Source organism: Pipistrellus kuhlii, unplaced genomic scaffold (genome assembly GCF_014108245.1).
Source record: "Pipistrellus kuhlii isolate mPipKuh1 unplaced genomic scaffold, mPipKuh1.p scaffold_m20_p_2, whole genome shotgun sequence".
Lineage (NCBI taxonomy): Eukaryota > Metazoa > Chordata > Mammalia > Chiroptera > Vespertilionidae > Pipistrellus > Pipistrellus kuhlii.
Window position 1 is genome coordinate 98,374,543 of NW_023425515.1, and position 25,611 is coordinate 98,400,153.

Below are 25,611 nucleotides of genomic sequence, written 5' to 3' on the forward strand. Positions count from 1 at the left end.
CACAACACAAAAGGAATCCAAAGAGGACCACACCAAGACACATCATAATTAAAATGCCAAGAGCAAAAGACAAAGAGAGAATCTTACAAACAGCAAGAGAAAAACAGTTAGTTACCTACAAGGGAACACCCATACAATTATCAGCTGATTTCTCAACAGAAACTATGCAGGCCATATCTGAGTGGCAAGAAATATTCAAAGTGATGAATAGCAAGAACCTACAACCAAGATTACCCAGCAAAGTTATCATTCAGAATTGAAGTGCAGATAAAGAGCTTCACAGAAAAGACAAAGCTAAAGGAGTTCATAACCACTAAACCAGTATTATTTGAAAGGCTGAAAGGTATTCTTTAAAAAGAGGAAAAAGAAGAAAAAAATTAAATTTAAAAATTATGAACAACACATACATATATATCAACAAGTGAATCTAAAAGTCAAGTGAATTAAAAATCAGAGGAACAGAATAAACTGGTGAATATAACAGAATCAGGGGCATAGAATGGGAGTGGATTGATAATTCTCAGGGGGAAAGGGGTGTCTGTGTGAGGGGTATGGGAAGAGATTGGACAAAAATCATACACCTATGGATGTGGACAGTGGGTCGGGGGAGGTAAGGGAAGAGGGTGGGGTGGGAACTGGGTGGAGGGGAGCTATTGGGGGGAGGAGAAATAATTGTAATAATTTAAACAATAAAGATTTATTAAATTTAAACCATAAAGGTGGCATCAAATGAATGAAAGATAAACTATCCTCTAAAACATACACAGAGCATTTGAGAAAAAATATATAAAATGGACTGTTTGGAAAATTCCAAAATGGTGGTGGAGTAAGCGGATGCTACAATGACACACACCCAGTACCAAACTGGGAACTATAACTAAATTATAGAAGAACCATCTGGATTAATCAACTGAAGACTGGAGAATAATCAACTAGCTGGAGAGAACCCTGATAGCCAAGGACAGAAAGTGGAGACCGCATAGAAACAGATAGGAAGTGTGGAGGTGTGAAAGGGATGGCAGGGCTCACACAGACAACAGCTGGAGTTCTAGAAAGATATCTTAGCTGTGGGGGGTTCCCACTAAGAACTCTGGGAACCCAAGCTGGGATGTCCAGCCCAGAGCACCAGTACTGAAAAAGATGCCCACATAACACTTGGCTGTAAAAAAATAAAAAATCAGGGTTGCTGTGTGCCAGCGAGGGAAGTGAATTGGCACCTTCTTAAAAGGCTAATTCACAGAATTTGGTTTACAGCCACTCAACTTGGGCTCTAGAAGAGGGAGAGCAGAGTGGATGGAAGCTGTGTGAGGAGAATCCAAGGTTAGGGTCTCTGAATTTGGAGCTAAGAGGGAAGTCACCCTGTTTCCTGCTCTGAGTCATTCCTTCAAGCTATGGAGGACATCTATCTCCAGTAGCCCTTTGCTATCCAGGCAATTGCCCCACCCTACTAGGAAAACTATTGTCCCACCCTATAGAGTTTCTGAAGCCCAGTAAGAGTCTGAGAATAAAAATCAGCCTGCAGGCAGAAGGAATTGCCACACCCTATTGAAAACTCACCTCACCTTGAGGTCAATAGCCTGAGATTAATCAACACTGAATGCAATCACATTGCAGGCAAGAAGGATCTCTGGAGGTTTGAGTCTTTGCCTGGGGCTAGGAAAAGTAGACATTGGTGCACATCTAGTTTCTATCCAAAGGCACCAGACCCATCAGAGGGAACCACAAAATTTAAATTAATGATAGTTCTAAACAGGGTATGCAGGGCCAATCAGAAACAGCATCTGACACTGTCCTGCACAAGAGATTGAGAGATCTACCTAAGCATACTCAAATAAAATGAAGATACCAAAAACAATCTCCAAATAAAATTAAAAAAAGATAATTCTCCAGAAGAAGAGCTAAATGACATGGAGATAAGACATTTATCAAACATAATGCTCAGAATAATGATGGAAAGGATGCTCAACAGCATGAAAAAAGATAAAATAATTATGGGAAGTGACAGCACTAATAAAAAAAAAAAACACACATTGGATGGAATACAGATCAGATTAGGGAAAGCAGAGATTTAAGTCAATGAATTAGAAGACAGGATAAAAAATTCAATCAGAGAACAAAAAATAATAATAAAACAATGCCAAAACAGGAAGATAGCTTAAGGGAGTTGTGGAACAATATGAATCATAATTATTTGCACAAGAGGAGTCTGAAGGGGAAGAAAGTGAGCAAAGGATAGAGAATGTGTTTGAAGAAATAACGGAAGAAAACTTCCCTAATCTGGTTAAGGAAAAAATCACATAAGTTCAGGAGGCACAGAGAATCCCAAGCAAGGAGAAACCAAACAGGCTCACAACTGTAACTGTAGGTAGGGGTCTGATGCAGTGGGGGCCAGACATGGTGGGGATCTCCCTGTTCCGTGTCCTGCATGGAGAGAGAGATGAACAAACTGGTTCTAAATGGAGGTGGCCAGGGATTGAGAAATGATAGAAATAAAGAGAGAAGACACAGAGACAGATTTAAAGCTGGAGAGGTAGGAAGATGACAACAACCCCTCTCAGCACATTTATTTTATACCCCCAATACCAGGAAGTAACACCAACTTATTTGCATTCTTAAGTAGGCCCTAGGATGCCTGGATTTACATATCTAGTCCTGACCCTGCCAACACCTGGGCTGATATGAAGGCCAAGCTGAAAACATGTCCGCCTTCTTTGGGAAACATATTCTCAAGGTGTGGCTCTGCCTACGCCTTGAGTTCAGCTGAAGATAATTAAGGAAAATGTCCATATGTCTTCCCAGGCAGCCTTCTACATACAACTAGACACAAGATAATTAAAATGATACAAAATTAAAGACAAAGCAAGAATCTTAAAAGCAGCAAGAGAAAAGCAAACTGTTACCTATAAAGCAGCTCTTATAAGGCTACCCTGTTTCCCCAAAAATAAGACAGTGTCTTATATTAATTTTTGCTCCCAAAGATGCACTAAGTCTTATTTTCAGAGGATGTCTTATTTTTCCATAAAGAAGAATAGGGTACACATTTATGGTTAAATGAAAATAAAGGAAATTTATTACCTGTATACAGTACGGTAGTATGGTAGTTGTCAACACAAACCAGACAAACTGTGAATCCTATAGTATTAAGAATTTACTCATTTATTCAATGACAATCATGTCATCATCTTCTGGAACATCATCATAACAATCCAATTTCTGAATTTCCTGGTGAATTTCTTGTGACTCCATTTCTTTCAGAATCAGTGGACCAAATCTCTCATGTTTAGCCTAGGGGGAGGCCTTATTTTTGGGGGGATGCCTTATATTTCACTCAGAAGGAAACCTGTAAATAGGTCTTATTTTCAGAGGATTCTTATTTTCGGGGAAACACGGTATTAGCAGATTTCTCATCAGAAATCAGATTGCCGAAACCAGTTTGGTTCAGTGGATAGAGCTTCAGCCTGTGGACTGAAAGGTCCCTGGTTTGATTCCGGTCAAGGGCATGTACCTTGGTTGTGGGCACATCTCCAGGAGGGGTGTGCAAGAGGCAGTTGATCGATGATTCTCTCTCATCGATGTTTCTCTCTATCCCTCTCCCTTCCTCTCTAAAAAATCAATAAAATATTTCTTTTTAAAGAAACTCTACAGATCAGAATGGTATGACATGAAGTACTCAATGTAATGAAAAGCAAGGATCTGAAATTAAGCTTACTATATCCTGCAAATTTATCATTCAAAATAAATGGTGAAATAAAAAGTTCCCAGAAAAAAAACTGATTAAATGAGTTTATCACCACAAAACCAGTACTGCAAGAAATGCTAAAGGGACTGCTGAGAAGAAATAGAGATTAACATAGGCATAAATAATTAAAATAGCAATAAATAAGTATCACTAGTAACTTTAAATGTAAATGGATTAAATGCTCAAAAAAAAAAAAAAAAAAAGACAATGGATGGATACAAAAATATGACCCAATTGTATGCTGCCTACAAGAGACCCACCTCAGAAAAAAAAAAAAAAAAGACTCACACAGGATGAGAGTTAAGGGGTGCGGGGGGGGGGGGGGGGAATGTATGCAAATGAAAAAGAAAAAAAAAGCTGGTGTAGCAATACTCATATCTGACAAAATAGACTTCAAAATGAAGGCCATCATAAAACACAATAAAGATCACTACATAATACTAAAGGGATAATCCAACAATAGCATATAACCCTGGTAAATATGTATGCACCAGATATAGGATCATCTAAATATATATATTTTTAAAAACTTCTAGAGGACTTTAAGGAAGAGGTCAACTGCATAGTACAGTCATAGCAGGAGTCACACTCCATAATTTCACTGATTAGATCTTCCAGACAAAAACTTAACAAGGAAACAGTGACTCGAAAGGACACATTAGATTAGGTGGATTTAATTGACATTTATAGAACATTTCATTCCAAAAGCTGCAGAATATATTTACTTCTCAAGTTTACATGGATCATTCAGAAAGATAAACCACATATTAGGACACAAAACAAGCCTCTACAAGTTCAAGAAGACTGAAATTATAAAAGCATCTTCTCATATCACAGTAGAATGAAATTAGATATCAAGTACAGTAAAAACACCCCAAAACATTCCAACAAATGGATAATAAATAGCATATTGTTGAACAATGAATGGGTTACTAATGAGATCAAGAATGAAATCAGCCCTAACTGGTTTGGCTCAGTTGGTAGAGTATCTGCCTGCAGACTGAAGGGTCCCAGGTTCAGTTCCATTCAAGGGCATGTACCTTGGTTGCAGGAAGATCCCCGGTGTTCTCTCATCGATGTTTCTAACTCTATCCCTCTCCCTTCCTCTCTGTGAAAACACCAATAAAATATGTGTATTTTTTTTTAAATATTGAAATAAAAAACTTCCTGAAAACAAATGAAAATGAACACAGAAGAACATAAAATCTCTGGGACACAGCAAAAGCATTCCTGAGAGGGAAGTTTATAGAAATACATGCCTACCTCAAAAAAAAAGAACAATTAATACCTTATTTAACCCTACAACTTAAAGAATTAGAAGAAAACAAGAAAAGCCCACTATAAGTAGAAGGAAGAAAATAATAAAGATTAGAGTAGACATAAATGACTACTGGGATTCTGAAGAAAATGACGTAGAGCCTGAAGAAAAATAAAAAAATACAAAAGATCAATGAAACCAAAACATTCTTTATGCAAGACTGATGAAATTTTAGTCAGTTTCACAAAGAAGCAAAGAGAGAAGACCAAAATAAATCAAATCAGAAAGGAAAGTGGTGCCGAAACTGGTTTGGCTCAGTGGATAGAGCGTCAGCCTGCAGACTGAAAGGTCTCGGGTTCAATTCCGGTCAAGGGCATGTACCTTGGTTGTGGGCACATCCCCAATAGGGGGTTTGCAGGAGCCAGCTGATCGATGATTCTCTCTCATCGATGTTTCTAACTCTCTACCCCTCTCTCTTCCTCTCTGTAAAGGAAGGAAGGAAGGAAGGAAGGAAGGAAGGAAGGAAGGAAGGAAGGAAGGAAGGAAGGAAGGAAGGAAGGGGTGAACAGCTGACATCACAGAATTACAAAAGATCACAAGAAAATACTATGAACAATTATATGCCAAAAAAGCTGGAAGGAGATCTAAGATGGCTGCTGATGGGACAGCAGACTGCAAGATAGTATGTGAGTGAGAGAACAAAAGAAGAGTGTGTGGACATGTGGAGAAGTACCTGTTTTTGTGAGTGAGGGACAGCTATATTCCATGGGACTTTTGGTGACTGGTGGTCCACCACCACCCCACCCCCCACTGGGCAGTCTCTACTGCAGCTAAAATCTCTCCCGGAGCAGCTAGCTCTGCTGTGTGGACAATGCCATCTTGAAGGGGAGATCAGCTGTGATCATGAGACAGACTGTGATCAAAATTCCAGCCTTAACTTCAACTGGGGAGACCTTGGATACCTCCCAGGTATCCCAGACCTTGGATACCAACCACAATGCCTAGGGACCAGTTACCTTAGTTGTGAACCTGAAAATGCCTCTCTGACCACAGGCACCTGGGAGGTCTGCTCAGAGGGAGACAAAGTAGCACAGAAAATGTGTAAGGACCCTTGCACCTTCTCACAGACCAGATAAAAGGAACAGCTGAATCAATCAAGACCCAACAGGAACTGGCAACTTAAACAAAGGCAATCCATGGGTGGAAAGGTCAGATGTCATCTAGAAAAAGGTGATGTCCAGGAGCCAGGCTGGAGGGATAAATGCACAGTAGGAACTAGAGTCGCAAAGGAAGAAAACTCACCACAAAATCCAGGGCCGTTGGGGTCAATGTAACCATCGAATGTGGAAGGGGGTCCACAGCACTGCTGGCAAAAGGGAACTCTAGATATTAACCCACAGCTGGACTATGCTCAGAAAGGAAACCTGAAATCCTGCACAGGCTGTGTAGAGCCAGGAGGAAAAGACGTGTGCAGTGCCAGGGTAAAGAGGCCTTTTAGCCCTTGATATTAAGACAGAAACACTGCCAACCAGAGGTCATATCAGAAATTGACTCGTGTAAAAACAACTAAAGACATGCTGAAAACCAAAAAGAGCAGAGAGATCCTGCAAGCTTTATTTTATTTTATTTTTTCCCTGCCTGCTTTAAAACAGCTTTGTGGCTTATGACACAGAGGAATGGTGGATTGCAGGGAACTTCAATACTTTGCTGACTATCTGAAAGGAAACAGATGTGCCACGCAGAAAATTGAAAGTGAATGTCATTACCACTTCAAATTTTTATTTTACTTAAATCTTTTTTTTTTATCTCACTTTATTTAACATTGTATATTATTATAATAGAGGCTCAGTGCATGAAAATTCATGCACTTGAGGGGGGCTTCCTCATCCCGGCCTGCCCCCTCTCATAGTCTGGGAGACCTAAGGGGTAGGAGGCTACCCGATGATCAGGGGAAAGCAACACCCCCATCACACTTCTGCTGCTGCCACTGCTGGCAGCACAAGCCTCATCCTGGCCCTGGTTACCTGAGCCTCAAGCTGGCCCTGTGCATCCGAGACTTACCTGTGCCTTGGGCCAGCCTTGGGCAGCTGGGAAACCGCCATCTGAGATTTGTCTGCACTTCAGGCCAGCTCTGGATGGCTGAGCAGCCTCAATCCAAGGCTTTCCTGCTCCTTGGGCTAGCTTTGGGTGGCTGGGTGGCTGAGAGGAGAAGCAGGCACACAGAGTGGTGGGGCTGATGAAACTGGTTGCTGCCTTCTTGTGGCTGTGGGTGCAACCATCATTGAGGGTGTGATTGTCAACTAGCATAATCCTTATTGTCTGTGGGTGCTGCCATATTTTATGATGGTATGACAGTCAAATACTATATTCCTTCTTTATTTGATAGGATTTTTACTAGAAGACTGCTCTTACAATCTGGAACCCTTTGGTAGGGTCCCTAGGCCTTTCCTGAGATCAGGGCCTATCAGGGCATTCCTTCCCCAGGCTGCAGGCAGCTGGTCCCACCCCTACCACTGCCACTTTTTGCCATCTGTGCAACACTGGCCCCACTCCCGTGCCACCAGTGGCCTCTCTCTGCAGGTGACAGGATAGTGTGTAATATCTTGGCTGGCCTGGGCCTCCTTCTTTCTTTGCTGTGGGGAGGGGCCAGCCCTGCAAGGGGCCATCTGCCTACCTGATCACCCCTAACTGCTGGTCTGCCTACCTGACCAACCCTACCATTCTGCCTGACTACCCAATTTCCCCTAACCAGTTGTCTGACTACTTGATCAACCCTAACCACTGGCCTACCTACCTGATCTCCCCTAACCACTTGCCTGCCTACCTGATTCCCCTAACCTCTGGTCTACCTACCTGATCACCCCTAACCATCCTGCCTGCCAGCCTGAGTGCTCCTAATGCTTGCTTGGGGAGGTGGAGCCACCCTAGGAAAGGGCTCTCTGCCTACCTGATTTCCCCTAACCATTAGTCTGCCCAACTGATCTTCCCTAACAGCTTGCCTACCTACCTGATCACCCCTAACCACTGGTCTGCCTATTTAATCACCCCTAACCCCTCTGCCTGCCTGCCTTACTACCCCTTGCTGCTTGCTTGGGGAAGCACCAGCACTGACTTCTGGTTGGTCAGCCTCCAGTAATTACTGGTCATTAAGACCCAGGGTTTTTATATATTAGGTTTTATAACTATTATTATTTTACCCTTTTTTTAAGTCTTAAATTAACATCATTAAAATGTCCATAACACCCAAAGCAATCTATAGATTCAATGCAATCCCTATTAAAATACCAACAGCTTATTTCACATATCTAGAATAAATACTCCAAAAATTTATATGGACAATGGGGGGGGGGTATACAAATATACTAGTAGTAGTAAACAAGTATACTACTATTTGTAATATTTTAAACAATAAAATAAAAGATTTAAAAAAATTTATATGGAACCAAAAAATATCCCAAATAGCCATAGTAATCTCAAAAAAGAATAATAAAGTTGGAGGAATTACAATACCAGATGTCAAGTTATACTACAATACAAAGCCACTGTAAACAAAACAGCTTTATACTGGCACAAGAAAAAAACAGACATGTAGATCAACAGAACAGAATAGAGACCACAGAAGTCAATCAAGGCTGTCAACTATTATACTCAATAGTTGACAAAGGAGGCAAGAGCATACAATGAAGTCAAGACAGTTTCTTCAATAAATGGTGTTGGAAAATTTGGACAGATACATTAAAAAAAAATGAAACTAGACCACCAACTTACACAATACACAAAAATAAACTCAAAATGGATAAAAGCCTTAAACCTAAGTCATGAAACCATAAAAATCCTAGAAGAAACTATAGGCACCAAAATTTCAGACATCTCTTGTAGCAATATGTTTGCAAATATATTTCCTATGTCAAAGGAAACATTAGAGAAAATAAACAAACAGGACTACAACAAAATTAAAAGCTGCTGCACAGCAAAAGACACCATCAACAAAATTCTAAGAGAGCCCACTGTATGGGAGAACATATTTGGCATGATACATCTGATAAAGGATTAATATCCAAAATATATGTAAGGAACTCAGACAACCTAACAAAAGAAAGGCAAACAATCCAACTTAAAAATGGGCAAAGGACCTAAATACACACTTCTCTTAAGTGGACATACAAATGACTAAGAACCATATGAAAAAAACGTTCAGCCTGGCTGTCATGGCTCAGTGGCTGGGTGTCAACCCATGAGCCAGGAGGTCATGGTTCACTTCCTGGTCAGGGAAGATGCCTTGGTTGGAGGCTCTATTCTCAGTGAGGGTGGGGGAATGCAGTAGGCAGCCAATAAATGATTCCATCTCATCATAGATGTTTCTCTTTCTCTCTCCCTATCCCTTCACCTCTGAAACCAATTAAAAATATTTTTTAAAATTTTCAGTCACTTATCTTCAGATATATCCAACTAGCACCACAATGAGATATCACCTCACACCTGTGAGAATGGCTAGCATTATCAAATCAACAAATGACAAGTGCTGGCAAGGATGTGGAAAAAAAGGAAAAACTAGTGCACTGCTGGTGGGAATGCAGACTGCTACAACCATTATGGAAAAGAGTATGGAGTTTCCTCAAAAAATTAAATATAGAACTGCTATTTGACTCATTGATCTCACTCCTAGAAATATAGCCTAAGAAACCTGAAGCACCAATCATAAATAATGTATGTAGCCCTATGTTCATAGCAGCACAATTTACAATAGCTAAGAACTGGAAACAGCTCAAGTGCCCATCAGTAGATGAGTGAATGAAAAAGCTGTGGTACATTTATACTATGGAAAATTATGCAGCAGTAAAAAAGAAGGATCTCTTACTCTTTGAGACAGCCTAGAGGGACCTGGAGTGTGTTATACTAAGCAAAATAAGCCAGTAAGAGAAAGAGAAGTATCACATAATCTCACTCATATATGGAATCCAATTAACAAAATAAACTCATGAACAGAGACATAGAAACATTGAACAAACTGTTGAATCTCAGAGGGAAGGTGGGAATTGGTGGGTGATTGGGAGGCTGAGCCACTGGGCTCTATAGGACACCTAGCACACTAATCCACTCTATCAACTCAGGAAAGTAGCCAAATTGTGCAGAGAAACAGGTCACAAATGAAAGAAATGGAGGAAAGCAAATGACTGTATATTGAGTTCAAAACCACGGTTTTAGGTTTTTCTAGAATTTTCTAGAAAAGGCTGATAAATTTAGTGAGACCCTTGAGGATATGAAAAGAGACCAACTAGAAATTAAACATACACTGACTGAAATAAAAAAAAATAATATACAGAGATCCAACAGCAGACTAGAAGATCACAAGCAACAAGTCAAAGATTTGAAATACGAAGAAGCAAAAATCACCCAACTGGAAAAGCAAAAAGCAAATAGAATCCAAAAATATGAAGATAGTGTAAGGAGTCTCTGGGACAATTTCAAGGCTACATCAGAATTATGGGGGTGCCAGAAGAGGAGAGAGAGCAAGACACTGAAAACCTATTTGAAGAAATAATGACAGAAAACTTCCCCTACCTGGTGAAAGAAATAGACTTACAAGTCCAGGAAGTGCACAGAAAACAAAACAAAAGGAATCCAAAGAGGACCACACCAAGACACATCATAATTAAAATGCCAAGAGCAAAAGACAAAGAATATTAAAAGCAGCAAGAGAAAAACAGTTAGTTACCTACAAGGGAGCACCAATACAATTATCAGCTGATTTCTCAGCAGAAATTATGCAGGCCAGACGTGAGTGGCAAGAAATATTCAAAGTGATGAATAGCAAGAACCTACAACCAAGAATACTCTACCCAGCAAAGCTATCATTCAGAATTGAAGTGCAGATAATGAGCTTCACAGTTAGAAAAAGCTAAAGTTCATCACTGCCAAACCAGTATTATATGAAATGCTGAAAGGTATTCTTTATGAAGAGGAAGAAGAAAAAAAAGGTAAAGATAAAAATTATGAACAACAAATACATAACTATCAACAAGTGAATCTAAAAATCAAGTGAGTATAATATCTGATGAACAGAATAAACTGGTGAATATAATAGAATCAGAGGCATAGAATGGGAGTGGACTTATAATTCTAAGGGGGGGGAGAGGTGTAAGGGGTGTGGGAAGAGACTGGATAAAAATTGTACACCTATGGATAAGGACAGTGTGGGGGGTAAGGGCTGAGTGTGGGGTGGGAACCAGGTGGAGGGGAGCTATGTGGGGGTGGGGGGGGAAGAGGAATAATTGTAATAATCAACAATAAAGGTTTATTTTTAAAAAGAAAAAATGTGTTAGTGAAAGAAAATAGCTTTCCTATATACAAATAATACTAGAGGCTCGGTGCACAAAACTCGTGCACGGGGGTCCCTCAGTCCAGCCTGCACCCTCTCCAATCTGGGACCCCTACACCTTTTTCTTATCTAGCTAACCTCTTCACATGTAAAAAAAATTAACTGAAATACCACCTACTTTATGCAATTCTATTTGAACAAATCTCTCTACACTCTGTATTAAGTATTTTCATAGTATACCATTCTTTTTCTTTAGCAGCAACTTAGAGTTGATGCAATCTGCTTCTCATTCTTGCCTCTGAATTCTTTCTTGTTGCTTTTGATATCCATACCAGATATTAAGCTATACTAAAAAGCCACTTAATCAAAACAGCTTTATACTGGCACAAGAAAAGACAGTTCAGTTTCTATTTGGCTCCCTGCTTTTTTTATTAAGCAATAAATTTGGGTTTGATAGTAAACCTAACTTATAATCAAGCCCTTAGGTCTCTCTATCTGAATATTTCTGTAATACCTATCACTTTAGTATACCAGAGATTGTGTTTATTTATAGAAAATAACAATAAATGCCACCTGATCATTTGATCTTTTAGTAATATTTTATAGCAAGATGTATTCCAGTAATTTATTACAAAACTGAGTACAGAAATAAATCACATTGAACAACAAAGAATGTCTCAAATATCAAAGCATAGTACACTTAGGACCTCCCATGTTCCATGTCTCAAATATCACAGCATAGTACACAGTTCACAGGGAACTCAGCTTCCTTTAAAAATAGGGATGTCATACTCATGAAGCAACTACTTCCACATATATTTCTCTTTATTTAATTCATAGCACATACTCTTTGTAGTAATGATGGAAAATCACCCCACCAATTGCCTCTATTCCTCTCTGTATTGTTGCCTTATATTCTATGTCATTACTGCGCTTTTATCATCCACTCGCTCTAATAAGATTGTGAATTATTTAAGGGCACAGATCGTGACTTGAGCTTGTGTTTCTCTGTCATGGTGCCTAGATAAATACTAAAATGCCATCCAGTCCAAATGACTGTGATGAGAGAGGCCCATTATTGCTGGAGACGTGTGATTTTTATTTAAGGGCCTCACTTGTTCTGTGCCTTTATAGAAGGTTGAGTAGGGACTGAGGGAATTTGAGGAAACCCAGACAGAATTCTCCTAAAATATTTTGCTAAGCTGGCACCGGGTCCACCAGGTATTTGTCCAATTAAAACTGGGACACACAGCAATAACAAGGGTATTCGTCTCCTAGGGCTAATGTGTGGGAATCAAACTCCAGCATGCAGAAACTCACCTTTGTGGTCAGGGCTGGACCAATGAGTGGACCTGGGCTGGTGCTCCTGACTCTGGGGAGAGGGAGACTTCCCCTGACCCAGGAAACTACTATCAACCAAAAAATCAGAGAAGCACAGAGGATGATTCAAAACCATGAAAGATAACACTGGCAATTCCTTCAATTTCTGGAGTAGCCCCGAATAAAACAAAACCCTGAACTTATACTTGCATATGCAGAAAAACATTGCTCAAGGGAAGTGCGTTTCTGACACAGGCTGGAAGACTATGAACTAGAGGCTCCAGATGCTGCACCACATGCATGTGAAGGCTCTGTGCCAGGCTTAGACTGAGCAACCAGCAGTCTATGATTGGGGGCCACATACAAAGGCCATAGGGGCTGCATACAAAGGCCATAGGGGCCGTATACAAAGGCCTTAGGGGCCGCATACAAAGGTCATAGGGGCTGGCGCTACTCCTGGCCTGTGTCTCTAGCAGAGCCCTTTATGCAGCAAACATGGTGTAGCACTCCAAGGCTCCTGGACTGTGGGGCTGCAGTGCACACACTGGGGTAGGACCTGAGGCAAGTGTGCTTGCCAGTCCTCTCCTCCTACCATCTCAGGTGCTTTGGCTTCCAGGCTGCCACCAGCCCATCTGCCTTCCCCCTTTTCCTCATAGGCAGGGCGGCCCCTCACTTACTGGCAGCCAGTGAGTGCCTGGGCTCCAGCATTTCCCTGAACAGATCTGTGGTGGAGGCTGGTTGGAGCTTCTTCACCAGGTACCACAGGAGGCTTCTTTGCCCAGCATCTCGGGCAGCTTATCCTGGGCCAGCCACAGCCACAGGCAACCGGGCCCCACTTTGTCAGGAAGGATATATGGAAGGTTATCTGGAAGATGTCTTGTCCAATTAGCATACTACCCTTTTATTAGTATAGATAATTATGATGTAACATAGTACTTTGTTTTTATATAATGAAGAAAGTAGCACTTCATTTCCTATATAGGAAAAGATATATACATACATGTGTGTGTGTGTGTGTGTGTGTGTGTGTGTGTGTGTGTGTGTATATATATATATATATATATATATATATATATATATATATATATATATATATGCTAGAGGCCCAGTGCACAAAATTCATACATGGGGGTGGGATCCCCTCAGCCCAGACTGCACCCTCTGGAATCCGGAACCTCTCAGGGGATGTCCGACTGCAGATTTAGGGGGATCAGGCCTAAACCAGCAGTTGGACATCCCTCTCACAATCTGGGACCACTTAGAGTGGATGCAATCTGCTTCTCATTCTTGTCTCTGAATTCTTGTTACCCTTAATATCTATATCAGATATCAAGTTATACTACAAAGCTAATTAATCAAAACAGCTTTATAGTGGCACAAAGAACTGCTCACCTGCCTGATCCCTAACTGCCCCCCTGCCCCCCGCCTCCACTGGCCTGGTCGCCCCTCACTGTACCCCCCTGCTGGCCTGGTCAACCCTAACTGTCCCCCCTGCCATCCTGGTCACCCCACATAGCCTGCTGTTCAGTTGTTTGGTCATCCCTCACTAACCTCCCCTATGGGCCTGATTGCCCCAAGTAGTCCTCTGTTCAGTGGTTTAGTCGTCCTTCACTAACCCCTTTGTCAGCATGGCTGCTTCATGCAGCCTCCTGCTCTATCATTTGGTTGTGCCTCACTAAGCCCCCTGCTGGCCTGCTGGCCCTACACAGCCTGGTCAGCACTCACTAATCGCCCTGACAGCTTGATTGTACCACGCAGCCGTTTGGTCATCCCTTTGGTTGTTTCGATTGCAATGGTCGCTTAGGCTTTTATATACACTGAGTGGCCAGATTATTATGATCTCTGAATGCATAATAATCTGGCCACTCAGTGTACATGTATATGTGTGTGTGTGTGTGTGTGTGTGTGTGTGTGTGTGTGTGTATGGGCAGTTGTCCAGCCTACCTGCTGGTCAAACTCCTGGTCAAGGTGATAATTTGCATATTAGACTATTATTATATAGGATATACACTGAGTAGCCAGATTATTATGTATTCAGAGATCATAATAATCTAGCCACTCAGTGTGTATATATATATATATATATATATATATATATATATATATATATGTGTGTGTGTGTGTGTATGTAAATATATATATATATATATATATAATTAATTTACTAGAAGCCCAGTGCATGAAATTCATACATGAGGGGGGGGTGTTTTTGAGCCCAGCCTGCATCATCTCCAATCTGGGACCTCTCGAGGGATATTTAGGCCTGATCCCACTGATGTCTGACTGCCCATTTAAGCCAAATCCCAGTAGGATCAGGCCTAAATGGGCAGTTGGATATCCCTTTCACAATCCAGAACTGCTGGCTCCCAATTTCTTTCCTGCCTATTTTTCTGATTGCCCCTAACCACTTCCACCTGCCAGCCTGATCACCCTAACCACTCCCCTGCCAGCCTGTTTGCCCTTAATTGCCCTCCCCTGTGTGCCTGGTCATCCCCAACTTCCCTCCTCTGCCGGCCTGGTCACCCCTAACTGTCCTCCCCTGCAGGCTTGATTGCCCACAACTGCCCTCCCTTGCAGGCCTGGTCCTTCCCAACTACCCTACCCTGCTGGCCATCTTGTGTCCACATGGGGGATGCCAACTTGTGTAATGGTCAGTCTTCATATTACTCTTTTATTAGATAGGATAGAGGCCTGGTGCACCGGTGGGGGGCAGCTGGTTTGCCCTGAAAGGTGTTCTGAATCAGGGTTGGGATTCCCTTGGGGTGTGGGGCAGCCTGGGTGAGGAGCCTATGGTGGTTTTCAGGCTGACCACGCCCCATGGTGACCCAAGCAGAGGCCCTGGTATCTGGGATTTATTTGTCTTCTACAATTGAAACTTTGTAATCTGGAGTGGAGCCAAGCCTTCTGCTCACTCCATAGCAGCAGCCATTTCTGTTGGATTTATTTATCTTCTATAATTGAAACTTTGTAGCCATAAGTGGAAGCCAAGCCAGGCCAGGGTGTGCAGAAAGCTTGGCTTCCTCCATTGCTGAAGGAAACCCTAGCTTCCTGCTCCCTCCAGCTCCATGGCTGCCGCCATTTTTGTTGGCATATTTTTATCTTCTATAATTGAAACTTTATAGCCTTGAGTGGAGGCCTGGGCTGGCCAGGGTGTATGGAAAGCTTGACTTCCTCCATTGCCAGGGAAACCCAAGCCTCCCTCCTGCTTTCTCTGTGGCTGCAGCCATCTTGGTTGGGTTAAAATGCATACTTGCTCCTGACTGGCTGGTGGACATGGCTTGTGGGTGTAGTGGAGGTATGGTATGGTCACTAATGTCCAAACAGCTGTGTGGTGCAATTTGTATATTACTCTTTTATTAGATAGGATATGTATATATGTATATATTAAAATTAGATTATATATAATAAATACTATTAAATGAAATATTCAAGGAGAGAAATAAAGGCTCAGAACCTTTATTTCTACAAATTAACCACTGAATTTGTAAGCCATGGAAACAAAAGGAGAAACACAATTAGCATTCTGGTTTCTGTGATGATGTACAAATAGTTGCAGATCTGAAAGAAGTTTTTTATGACCTACCTTAAAGGAAGCTTTGAATCATAGAGTAGGCTATACCCTTAATAATATCTGTGTAATAAATATAATAGTGAATTTCCTCTTTAAACTTAATTCATAATGCCAATGTGTGATGTACTAAAATTAACCACTTTGATGGGGTCTACAAAAATGTATTTCAGGTATTACAGAATTGCCATTAGGCTACTCAAATTTAGCAGATTACATTGGAATGATATTCTAATATATTTGGTGTTCTAAGTAAGACTTGAATAGAATTTAAATTAAAATCACACTAATGATAATTTTTCTTATGTTTGCTATAAAACAAAGGTCTATCCAAATGTAACAATAGGTGTTTTTATTGAGCAACCAACCCCATTTCTACCTCGATTTCTGGACATACTTTTGACACTGGATTACCCAAAAGAAGCACTTAAAGTCTTTATTCATAACAAAGTAAGTATTTGAGACATTAATAATTTATGTAAAAAGTATTTTTAAAGTAGTGTTTTTTATTTTCTTTGGAACTACTTGTTATTATCTATTGTGTCTGGAAAAAATCCAATTGGCTAAAATAAGTAGGGTTTTTTTGGAGTAATTACTGCCCTGATTTTTTAAGACCTAAAGATAAGAGTCTAGAAATTAGTATAATAATATTGGGATAAGCCTCATGAAACTAACACACTTTGTAGATCAAAATTTTTTGAATATCAGCCATTTCCAATGGCTCAACTTATATGTAATAAAAAAAATGTCAGAGGTCCTTATATTGCTTTACCTTTGTATTAGTTCTGGCAATTTGTTTTTAGAATCTATCATTAAATTATTTGTAGCTAATAGTAACACTATGGCATTAGAACTTGAAATATCTTGCAGCTAGAGTTTTCTTTCAATGGCATGCTCTTCCCCAAAGGATTAAATAGTTTCATTTCTTTCAGAAATATTCAGAGCTTCCCAAACAGCTCTCACATATAATCTGAACTTAATGACTTTTTTTTTCTCAATACTTTTCCATATTTGCCTCTTTCCTGTTTAAAACAGTTAATATTTAACATCTAGAAAAACTTATTAGCTGTTAAGTATGCTGTTTTCTCTCTTCTATCCTAATAATTTTTGTTTACCACTATTCTTTCTTCCTCATGTACATGTCAGCTAATCATTTGCCTTTTCCAGATAATATTTTGGGGCAAAAGTTTACAGTTGTGAGTATGTGAAACATGTAGTTTATTCTTATATTACTTATTAATTTTTGTGTTATTTTCCATGTAAATAACTGTAAGCTTACATTTGCCCCACCGTGCCTTATCTTTTATTTATGCCTTCCTTCCTTTCATAGGAAAGAAGGAAAAATTAACTCTATGTAGTTTTTATGCTTCAAGTAGTTTTAACAATCTATGAAAAACTTTTAAAAATACTTAATAAAACTTGATACATAAAAAGCTCTGAGGAAGACATAATCTTATCGAAGTTTTAGCACAGTTTAATGAAACTAATTTGATGGCTTTATGTTGGTAGTTTTCCCATCAATAAAATTTTGTTAAATATACTGTTTTGTGAAATAAAAAAAGATACTCAGTATTTTATATATGACCATTACTTTTGTTCCTCTAACTTCACAGAAGATTGAAATATTTATTTCAGAAAATTATTATTTATAACTTAGATTAATATTTATTAGGTTTAATATGCATTTTAATGGCTATTTTATAACACATTTCTAACATTCTCAACCCATAAGCCATTTTTTCACCATTACTCCACACACACACTCCCAGTTAGAAACACTTCAGAGAACCCAGGATTTAAATATTTATGTAAATACCTGTCTAGGAGTAAATGTTAAAATAATATTGAGATATATTCTCTTTAAAACATATTTATATGTATTTATTTGAGCTTCTAACTGTGACATTTAGATGCTATTTAAATGAAGCATGCTTAATTTGGTTATCATTTGGTCTGTGAGTGAATATATGCATTGTGGAATTTACCTCTTTGAATGTGACCCCACCCCTACATATGATTACTTCAATCATCTTATTGTCTTCTTTTCCACTAATTTTATCTTTTAAAATTTTGTTACAGGAAGTTTATCATGAAAAGCACATCAAGGTATTTTTTGATAAAGCTAAACATGAAATCAGTACTATAAAAATAGTAGGACCAGAAGAAAATCTGAGTCAAGCCGAAGCCAGAAACATGGGAATGTATGTTTTAATAAATTTAATTTAAACAATTTGTACTAAATAAACTTAAAAAAAAATAGTACCCTAAACTTGGATGTCTCAATTGTGTGTGTGTGTGTGTGTGTGTGTGTGTGTGTGTGTGCATGCACAGGTGTGAACATCCTCTACTGTTAAACTCTATTTAAAGGGCCATGGAAGTTACTTACATTTTTCTTTTAATGGCTAAGAGATTAATTAAACTACAGATCAAGATTTTAAAAAATACTCAGACAAAGGTATAGTATGACTTATATAAGTAAGGAACCTCTTATCCTTGGGTCCATATTCAAAACTTATTATTAAAAATTATATGTAAAAATTTAACTACTGCCTGGTGTAGTGGTTTGATAGTTGCTTAGAAACAGATGTGGTATCGAGATACACATTGATAATACCTAAAAGTGATTACTGGGGGCCCAGAAAGAGAAGACCCAAAATGCACAACCATAATACTGGGAAGAATTTCATGTAACATAGGTGGTTCATTCCACAGTGTCTTGATTGGGCACTGCAAACTACCAAGAAAAGCATTCATAATAGTCAATGTCCCTAGTAAGAAGCAGAGGAGTAATAATCTTAGAAAAAAATCAAATGAAATCAACTTCTAAAAGTTTTAATATCTAAAGAGTCATTGACTTGTATCTCCAGGATTCAGTAAAATCAGAGCTGGTGGATATACAAGATTTTGCAGTGTGTGTATGTGTGCATGTGCAAAAATGTTTTTTTTTACAATATTGTTAATAAATACATTGTGGTAAATTATTGGGGTAAAATATTGTTAATAAATACATTGGGGTAAATTATTTTTGCCTTTTAGAGAGGATTTAATTATAAAATATAAATTTCCATTCTGATTAGTTGATTTATGTTCTAAAATATTTACTGGTTGAAAACATATTTTACCTGCCTAAAATTTTTAATGTTGATCTATCTGTGAACATCTATGTTGATAAATTGACCTTTTTGAAGTTGAAGACAATATTTATCCTTTGAATATTATCTTTGAAAACTATGTTAAAGAAACTTTATTTTACATATAAGCTTTATATTAACATTTTTCAACAGCAAATAAATACTTTTTCTAATTCTTATTTCTTTATCTATGTCAGGGATTTTTGTCGTCAGGATGACAGCTGTGATTATTACTTCAGTGTGGATGCAGATGTTGTTTTGACAAATCCAAGGACTTTAAAAATTTTGATTGAACAAAACAGGTATCATATAAAATTTAATCACAGTTTATTTGGAAAATGATCATTTTCTTCATCAGTGTGGACATACTGTAATGACATCTGTGGAATGAACAAATAGGGAGGAGCAAATTGAGGGAACTCACACTAGGTTATTTTCTACACCTTATAAACTTTCAATTCTAATTAATTAGTTTGTCTCTAAGGAAGTCAAATAGAAAATAACCTGATAACAATTACAAGTTTTTATTGTTAGTTTCAATCACAAATGTGATGTTTGTTTTATTATATTTGTCCTATTTAACTGTGTAAAGATGAGTGAAATTATAATATATTTTATGCCTATAAAATTTGAAATTTTAAATTTTTCCATCGATATTTTAAAAGTAGAATTTCCTAAAACTTGTGGCCTAAAACTTATTGCACACACAGTTGTAGTTCTTAGAATTTAAAATTTCAGAGTTACAAATTACTTTATAATCTGATCTGTGGTTTTATTTAGTACTGAACCACATCACTACTCTATACCTATTTTTATTTAACTGAATTGAAATGGAGAAAAGACATCATCTGTAACAGCTTATAATGATGATATTAAATCTTTTCTTATTAATACTACTGCTACCACAACTAGTAGTATTAATACTTGTACTAATAGCCCACCTTTTTTATTTGTTATTATTAATCCTCATCCTAGGATAATTTTTCCATTGATTTTTAGAGAGAGTGAAAGTAAGTGGGGAGAGAGAGAAAGAAACATTGACATGAGAGAGACACATGGATTGGTTGCCTTCCATACTGACCAGGGCTGGGGGTTGAATCTGCAACCCAGGTATGTGCCCTTGACCCTCCAGTGTGTGGGCCAATGCTCTAACCACTTAAAATACCAACTAGGGCCTACGTTCAATGAGTGCTTACTAAGTGCCAGGTATGTTTACATATTAACACAATTATTTCTCATAACAGATAGAATGGTTAGCAGTCAAATGTTAGTTACTGTTTTTATTTTTCCAAGTAAAATATATTAGAAGTCTATTATGCTCTACTAACCCACTCTATCCTATATAATCAAAGCAAAATATGCAAATCAACTGAATGGCAGAACAACCTCAGTGGGGGGGGGGGGGGTAGCGGGGGTGGAAAGGGAGATAGGGGAGCGCCTGGCAAGCGGGGGGCCAGTGGGTACAGGAAGGGGACAGCAATGGGGGGGGGGTGGCGATGACTAGCAGTACTGTGATGAGGGCTGGTGCCATCCCCTGATCACCCAACAGGTTGCCTCCCTCAGGGGGAGGCCACCAGTGACCATGGCAGGGCAATTTGGGTCAGGGCCAGCCACTCGCTATCCCCAGATAGGCCCATCGGGGTCGCTCCTGCAGAGGCCAACAGTGATGGTGGTGCAATGGGGGGTGGGGCCGGCCATGCCATCCCTGATAGGCCCGCCAGTCACCTCCCACAGAGGAGTGGGCCTATGCCATTAGTTGGACATCCCCAGGCTGTGAGAGGGTGCAGGCTGGGCTGAGCCCTCCCCCCCCCGCCAAGTACACAAATTTCCGTGCACCAGGCCGCTAGTGTATGCATAATCTGTCAACTTAAATCTAAGACTTCTCACTTTAACCTGTATATACATAGTCCAAGTATATAGCTATTAGTAGACACATATCTACAATAATTATAAATTGCAGGGTAGTTTTCAAAATATATATAATGTTTTATTCATAATGCAAGGAAAAGCATATGGAATAAAGTTGTAACGTATAATTCTTTTTTTTCAGTTTTCTTATTTCAAGAAAAATGATTTAAAATATAGTAATGTTACATATAATATAGTAATGTTAAATATAACAATAAACCTTAATATTTCAAGTAAAACAATGTTAAATATAATAATGTTACATGCAATAAACATTAATAACCCAAGAAAAATGATGTTAAATATGATAATATTATAAGCAATAAACACCAATTATTATCATTTGTAAGAAAACTGATCTTACAAATAATAATACTACATGCAATAAACATTAATATTTTGAAGACAAAAGGATTTTAAGTATAATAATATTACCAAAACTGTACTAACAGTGTATCACAAACATTGTAGGAAGTATTAAAAATGTAAAAATAACAGGATTACTTTTATTATATTCTAGAATACTATTTCCCCTCTGGCTCTATTTTTGTTCATCATTTTCTATTGTTCATTATATTCCACAAATGAGTGAGATCATGTGATATTTATCTTTCTCTCACTGGCTTATTTCTTTTTATAATGCACTCCAGTTCCATTCATGCTGTTGCAAATGTTAAGAATTCCTTCTCTTTTATTGCATTAAGTAGATGTATCCCAGTTTTTAAATCCACTCAACTGCTAATGGACACTTTTGGCTGTTTCCAAATCTTAGCTATTGTAAATTGTGCTGCTACGAATATAGGGGTGCATATATCCTTTCTGATTGGTGTTTTTGATTTCTTGGAATATTTTCCTAGAATGCTGCAGCTATTTGGGGTCTTTTGTTATTCCAGATGAATTTTTTGTTCTAAGTCAAATGGAAGTTCCATTTTTAATTTTCTGAGGAAACTCCATACTGTTTCCCACAATGGTTGCAGCAGTCTCCATTCTTACAAGCAGTGCACAAGGGTCCTTTTTTGTTCATATCTTCACCAGCACTTGTCTTTTGTTGATTTGTTGATTCTGACAGGTGTGAGATGGTACCTCATTATTGTTTTTGATTTTCATCTCTTGGATGATTTGTGACTTTAAACATGTTTTCCTATATATTTTGGCCTTCTTTACATCCTCTTTCGAAAAGTGTCTGTTTATATACTTTTCCCATTTTTTGGATTGGATTGTTTATCTTCCTTTTGTTAAGTAGTATGAGTTCCCTGTAAATTTTACAGATTAAACTCTTATCAAATATACCATTGGCAAATATGTTCTCCCTCCCAGTAGGCTTTCTTGTTGTTTTGTTGATGGATTCTTTTGTTGTGCAGAAGCTTTTTGTTTTGTAGTCCCATTTGTTTATTTTCTCTTTAATTTCCATAGTTATAAAGAGCTGTATAGGTAAAGATGTTGCTATGGCATATATCTACTATTTTGCTGCCTGTGGATCATGCTAAGATTTTTATGGTTTCCCATCTTACATTTAAGTCCTTTATCCATTTTGAGTTTATTTTTGTACTTGGTGTAAGTTAGGCTAGTTTCTTTTTCTTTTCTTTCTTTCCTTTTTTTTTTTTTTTTCATGTATTTGTCCAATTTTCCCAACACCATTTATTAAAAAGATTTATCTTGACTCCACTGTATGCTCTTGTCACCTTTATCAAATATTAATGGAACATAATGGCTTGGGTCCATCTCTGGGTTTTCTGTTTGGTTCCATTGGTCTATATGTCTGTTCTTATGCCTATACCAGGCAGTTTTGAGAACAGTCGCTTTGTAATGCAGCTTGATATCTGGTATTTTGATCCTTCCAACTTTGTTCTTCTTTCTCCGGATCACTGCAGCTATTTAGGGTCTTTTGTTATTCCAGATGAATTTTTGGAGAGTTTTTTCTAGGTTTGTATTGGTATCTTAATGGGAATTACATTGAATCTATAGATCGCTTTGGGTAGTATAGAACTTTTAATGATGTTGATTCTACCAATCCATGAACACAGTATATTCTTCCATTTGTTTATGTCTTCTCTATCTCTTTTTCAACATCCTGTAGTTTTTTTATTATATGTCTTTTACCTCCTTAGTTAACTTTATTTCTAAGTATCTTAATTTTCTTGTTGCAATGGTAAATGGAATTGTGAGTTCATTATTGGTGTACAAAAAAGCCACAGATTTCTGGGTGATAATTTTGTACCCTGCTACATTGCCAAATTCATTTATTAACTCTAGTAGTTTTTTGATGGAGTCTTTGGGGGTTTTTATGTACAATATCATATAATCTGGGAATATTTACAATTTTACTTCTTTTCCAATTTGGATGTCTTTTATTTTTTTCTTCTTGTCTGATCTCTTATGGCTAGAACTTCCAGTACTATGTCGAACAGGAGGGGTGAAAGTAGGCATCCCTATCTTGATCATATTCTTAGGGGAAATGGTTTTAGTTTTTGCCCATTGAGTATGATGTTGGCTATAGGTTTGTCATATATGGCCTTTATCATGTTGAGATCTGCTCTTTCTATTGCAGCTTCCCTGAGAGTTTTTATCAAAAATGGATGTTGGATTTTGTCTAATGTTTTTTCTGCATGTATTGATATGATCATGTGATTTTTTCTTTCAATTTGTTTATGTGAATTATCATGTTTATTGATTTGAAAATATTGTATCAGATTTGCATCCCTGGAATAAATCCTACTTTATCATGGTGTATGGTCTTTTTAATACATTGCTGGATGTGATTTGCTAATATTTTGTTGAGAATTTTAGCATATGTTCATCAGGGATATTGGCCTGTAATTTTTTTTTCTTTGTAATGTCTTTGTCTGGTTTTGGAATTAGAATAATTCTGGCCTCATAAAAAGAGTTTGGAAGTATTCCTTCCTCTTGAATTTTCTGAAATAATTTTAAGAGTAAAGGTGTTATTTCTTCTTTGAGTGTTTGGAAAAACTTCCCTATGATTCTGTCCAGACCTGGGCTTTTGTTTGGTGGGAGAGTTTTCAGTACTGTTACTACTTCATCAGTTGCTATTGGCCTATTCAAGTTTTTTATTCTTCCTGGTTCAGTTTTGGGAGATTATATTTTTCTAGGAATATGTCTATTTGATCCACATTGTCTAGCTTGTGGCATATATTTGTTCATAATATTTTCTTGCAATCCTCTGTATTTCTGTGGTGCCTATGATTACTTCTCCACGTTTGTTTTTTACTTTATTTATTTGTGTCCTCTCTCTGTTTCTTGATGAGTCTAGCTAATAGTTTCATTTATTTTATTTTTTTTTGTTTTTTAGTCTCCATGTTATTTATTTCCGCTCTAATCTTTATTATTTCCTTCCTTCTACTTACTCTGGGCTTTTCTTATTGTTCTCTTTCTAGTTCTTTAAGTTGTAAGGCTAAATAGTTTATTGCTGATTTTTCTGGGTTTTTTGGTGTGTTTTTTTATTTTTATTTTCTTGAGGTATGCCTGTAGTGGTATGAAATTCCCTCTGAGGACTGCTTTTGCTATGTCCCAGAGATTTTGAGTTATTATTTATTCATTTTCATTTGTTTCCAGGAAGTTTTTTATTTCTTTCTTGATTTCGTTGGTATCCCATTCATTATTTAATAACATGCTATTTAGACTCCATGTATTTGATTGTTTTGGGGTGTTTTTACTGTAATTGATTTCTAATTTCATTCCACTGTGATCTGAGAAGATGCTTGATATAATTTCAGTCTTCTTAAACTTGTAAAGCCTTGTTTTGTATCCTAATATATGATCTATCTTTGTGAATGATCCACCTGCACTTGAGAAGAATGTATATTCTACTGAATTGGGGTGAAATCCTATCTAATAAAAGAGTAATATACAAATTAATATCACTCCACTACACCCATAAGCCACGCCCGCCAGCCAATCAGGAGCAAATATGCAAATTAACCCAACAAAATGGCTGTGGCCACAGAGAAAGCAGGAGGCTCGGGTTTCCCTGGTAATGGAGGAAGCCAACCTTTCCTCACACCCTGGCTGGCCCAGGCCTCCACTCATGTCCACAAAGTTTCAATTGTAGGAGATAAATAAATCCCAGATACTAGAGCCTCCCCTTTGGTTGCCAGGGGGCGTGACCAGCCTGAAAACCACCACAGGACTCTCACCCAGGCTGCCCCATGCCCCAAGAGATCTCTGACCTTGATCTCACCCTTCAGGGAAAACCAGCTGGCCCCCAACTATGCACCAGGCCTCTAGCCTATCAAGTAAAAGAGTAATATGTAGATTGACCATTACTCCAACACACAAGATAGCTGCCCCCATATAGTCAAAGATGGCTGCCTCCATGTGGACACAAGATGACCATCAGAAGCTGGGCAGCAG

The 25,611-nt window shown here is 38.3% G+C and overlaps 1 protein-coding gene across 5 annotated transcripts in view; it reads left to right on the forward strand.

Moving 5' to 3' along the window:
* Window positions 1–25,611, forward strand: part of PLOD2 (procollagen-lysine,2-oxoglutarate 5-dioxygenase 2) — a 215,285-nt gene that overhangs the window by 161,010 nt on the left and 28,664 nt on the right. For 4 of the 5 annotated variants that reach the window (XM_045584113.1, XM_036443746.2, XM_036443745.2 and 1 more), the window contains 3 exons: window positions 16,529–16,654; window positions 18,284–18,405; window positions 19,533–19,637. In XM_045584113.1, the coding sequence (XP_045440069.1) occupies window positions 16,529–16,654; window positions 18,284–18,405; window positions 19,533–19,637 (353 nt within the window). The remainder of the gene's footprint in view (window positions 1–16,528; window positions 16,655–18,283; window positions 18,406–19,532; window positions 19,638–25,611) is intronic. The other variant, XM_036443747.2, reaches the window with a different exon arrangement.